Here is a 3,616-nt window from a genome sequence, read left to right as displayed (position 1 = left end):
AGTTTTTGATTTTCCTATAAAGTGCTTTAATCTCATTCAATATCTTGTGTCCTTTTGTTGCCAAATTCTTATTGATTACCTAAACATCTCGTTATTTTTAGCTCCACTAATTAACTATTCGTTAAATTAATATTTCAAGTACCTACTTTAATACAGTTTATAACAAATTATTTAATTATCGTTTCAAATGAATTAGTTTCATGACTTGTAATCATAAAATCGTTTTAAACCGATTACAATTATAATTTTTGCATTCTTTATTTAATAAACTTTAAAATTACAATAAATAAAAATAAAAAAATATTCGCCCTAAACATCTCACAACCACCCCCTAAATTCCTACGTTTAAAATTTTCATCAAGATATTTAAACCTAATAATACTCTCCTCGATAAATTCCCGAAACATGTCGATTCTACAATAAACCCCTGGACTTCCCGGATTTCCGCATCCCCATCCCCCGGAAACGATTCCAATTTGAAATCCGTTACAATAAAGCGGTCCACCGGAATCTCCTTGGCAAGCATCAACAGCAATCGGCGATTTACCTTTCGCGTCCATCGCGCAAAATGAACTATTTGTCAACTCGATGATAACGAGTTCTTCTTGGCACGATTGTTTATCAACCAATTTTAAAGAACCACATTTAACGCGATCGCGCCATCCTTCGTGTTTACCCGGTGGTTTCATTCGAGCTTTCAGGATTTGGTCTCCGAATCCGATCACTGTGGTAACTTTGCAGGTGTGCTTGTACATCATATCGTGGAAAATCTCTTTGGATACTAATTTGGAAATGCTGACTTTATTCGATGGGTAAATTCGTTTCTTTAATTTTAAAACGCAAATGTCTGCGTTCATATTTCTGTCGCTGTAATTTTTGTGCATGATGAAATCATCGATTGGACTTGATTGTTCGTAATCTTTCAGCCAGGTTTGTTGACCGAAGTAGGCTGTTAATTGGTGAAGATTTGATTTATCGAAGTTTTCGCAACAATGAGCCGCGGTTAAAACGATGTAATTATCGATCAAACTTCCCCCGCAATATTGACGACTTCCGAATTCTATACTTGCCAAAAGTGAGTATTCTTCGATTGAACAGTCGTAACCGCTGGTTATTCTTCCGGAGAGGTGTTTCTCTGCTTGGGATGAAGTCGATAAATCAATTGAAATGATAATGTAACAAAATATGATTTTGAGGAAAATCTTTTTTAAGAATAACATTTTTTATTTTCCGAATTAGGATTTGAATTTGACAATTTATTTGACAGAAATATATTTTGTAATTCCCTTTCTTACCTTATAACAAGTTATAACAGTTTATAACAGTTAAAAAGATAAAAATCTCAATAAAAACATGTATGTAGTAGAAATAAAATTTTATCACCTACATCATTCTTTCCCATTGCTTTTTTCTTAGACAATAAGAATTTGAGATTGGGCAATTGAAACATCAAAATAAGAGGACCATTAAGAATTCAGTGTGTATATTTTGTTGTTAATGTTGTTCGTTCTCTCCTCCACGGTTTTCAAATTGTATTTAAAGTGGCTTTTCGATTGTGTGTGTGAATGTGCCCACGTATTCTCTACTCGAATCGGAAGGAGAAGGACTTAGAGACAGACTAATGAGGTTTTGCCGGCGACAAATTTGTCTGCAAGTTCGTTGTGTGCACGTGGGCGCTTTTCTTCGCGTCTGTTTCAAAGCGTGGATGTTCTTTACGATGCAATTTCGACCAATTACAAACCCCAACGTGTTGACACACGTTGATAATAAGCAAAAAAAATCGATTTAATTAATTTTATTTTATTATATTTTTAGAACAACTCAAAAATAACCACAAAGATAATAATCACAATTACATCTAATTTGTATCATTCCAAATGTTTCTCGGTATTTATGAATCTGAGAACAAAAGTGTAAAGGAGCAATATTGTTAAGAATAAAGTTTGCTACAACTTTTATACTAAAACTTTTTTTCTAAATCGCTTCCAATCCCGTGCTCTACCAACAACAATATGTAAAATCACGATTTCTTATGAAATTCACCTTTTCAAATTTTCCTCTATATTCATGCATCTGAGAGCAAAAGTGTAAAGGAGCAACATTGTTAAGAATAAAATTTGCTACAACTATTGTTCTAAAAATTGTTTCATAAAATGCTAAGATTCCCGAGTGAAAGCTTCAATAACTTGAAAACGCAACAAATTCATGGAATTTTCATATTTTCGCATTTTCTCGATATTGACGCATCTAAGAGCAAAAGTGCAAAAGAGCAATATTGTTATGAATAAAATTTGCAATAACTTTTGTTCTAAAAGTTTTCTTATAAAATGCTCCGATTCCCGAGTGCTACCTTCAATATCTTGAAAAACCAACAAATTCATAACATTTTCATATTTTCGTATTTTGCTCGATATTGACGTATATAAGAGCAAAAGTGCAAGAGAGGAATGTTATTAAGAATAAAATTTACTACAACTTTTGTTGTACAAATGAATAAAATTTGCAATAACTTTTGTTCTAAAAGTTTTCTTATAAAATGCTCCGATTCCCGAGTGCTACCTTCAATTACTTAAAAAAGCAACAAATTCATAAAATTTTCATATTTTCGTATTTTTCTCGATATTGACGCATCTAAGGGAAAAAGTGCAAGAGAGCAATATTGTTAAGAATAAAATTTGCTATAACTTTTATACTAAAACTTTTTTTCTAAAACTTTCCGAATCCCGTGCTCTATCTACAACAATATGTAAAACAACGATTTAATCAAATTTTCATGTTTTCGTATTTTTCTCAATATTGACGCATCTAAGAGCTAAAATGTAAGGCAACAATATTGTTAAGAATAAAATTTGCTACAACTATTATTCTAAAAATTGTTTCATAAAATATTCCGATTTCCGAGTGACACCTTCAATAACTTGAAAATGCAACAAATTCATCGAATTTTCATATTTTCGCATTTTCTCGATATTGACGCATCTAAGAGCAAAAGTGCAAGAGAGCAATATTGTTAAGAATAAAATTTGCTACAACTATTATTCTAAAAATTGTTTCATAAAATATTCCGATTTCTGAGTGACACCTTCAATAACTTGAAAAAGCAACAAATTCATTAAATTTTCATATTTTCGCATTTTCTCGATATTGACGTACCTAAGGGAAAAAGTGCAAGAGAGCAATATTGTTAAGAATAAAATTTGCTATAACTTTTATACTGAAACTTTTTTTCTAAAACGTTCCGAATTTCGTGTTCTACCTACAACAATATGTAAAATCACGATTTCATCTGAATTTCACGTTTCCCAAATTTTCTCGGTATTTATGCATCTGAGAGCAAAAGTATGAAGGAGCAATATTCTTAAAAACAAGATTTGCTACAACTTTTATACTAATACTTTTCTTCCAACACGTTCCGAATTCCGTCCTCTACCAATAATTTGTAAAATCACGATTTCATCTGAATTTCACCTTTTCCAAATTTTCTCGGTATTTATGCATCTGAGAGCAAAAGTATAAAGGAGCAATATTATTAAGAACAAGATTTGCTACAACTTTTATACTAAAACTTTTTTTCTAAAACGTTCCGAATCCCGTGCTCTACCAACAATATGTAAAA

General features: G+C 31.6%; 1 protein-coding gene across 1 annotated transcript; it reads right to left on the bottom strand.

Annotated features, from left to right (window-relative positions):
* Window positions 1-239: 239 nt before the first annotated feature.
* On the bottom strand, window positions 240-1,269 carry LOC111422330 (trypsin-3-like). Its single transcript, XM_023055537.2, has one exon. It carries the CDS (start codon window positions 1,218-1,220, stop codon window positions 258-260), a length of 963 nt encoding a protein of 320 aa, XP_022911305.2. The 5' UTR covers window positions 1,221-1,269; the 3' UTR covers window positions 240-257.
* Window positions 1,270-3,616: the final 2,347 nt, after the last annotated feature.

Source organism: Onthophagus taurus, chromosome 3 (assembly GCF_036711975.1).
Source record: "Onthophagus taurus isolate NC chromosome 3, IU_Otau_3.0, whole genome shotgun sequence".
In the NCBI taxonomy this organism is placed as follows: domain Eukaryota; kingdom Metazoa; phylum Arthropoda; class Insecta; order Coleoptera; family Scarabaeidae; genus Onthophagus; species Onthophagus taurus.
The sequence above is the reverse complement of the archived record's forward strand: the minus strand, read 5'-3'. Positions and strand labels throughout refer to the sequence as shown.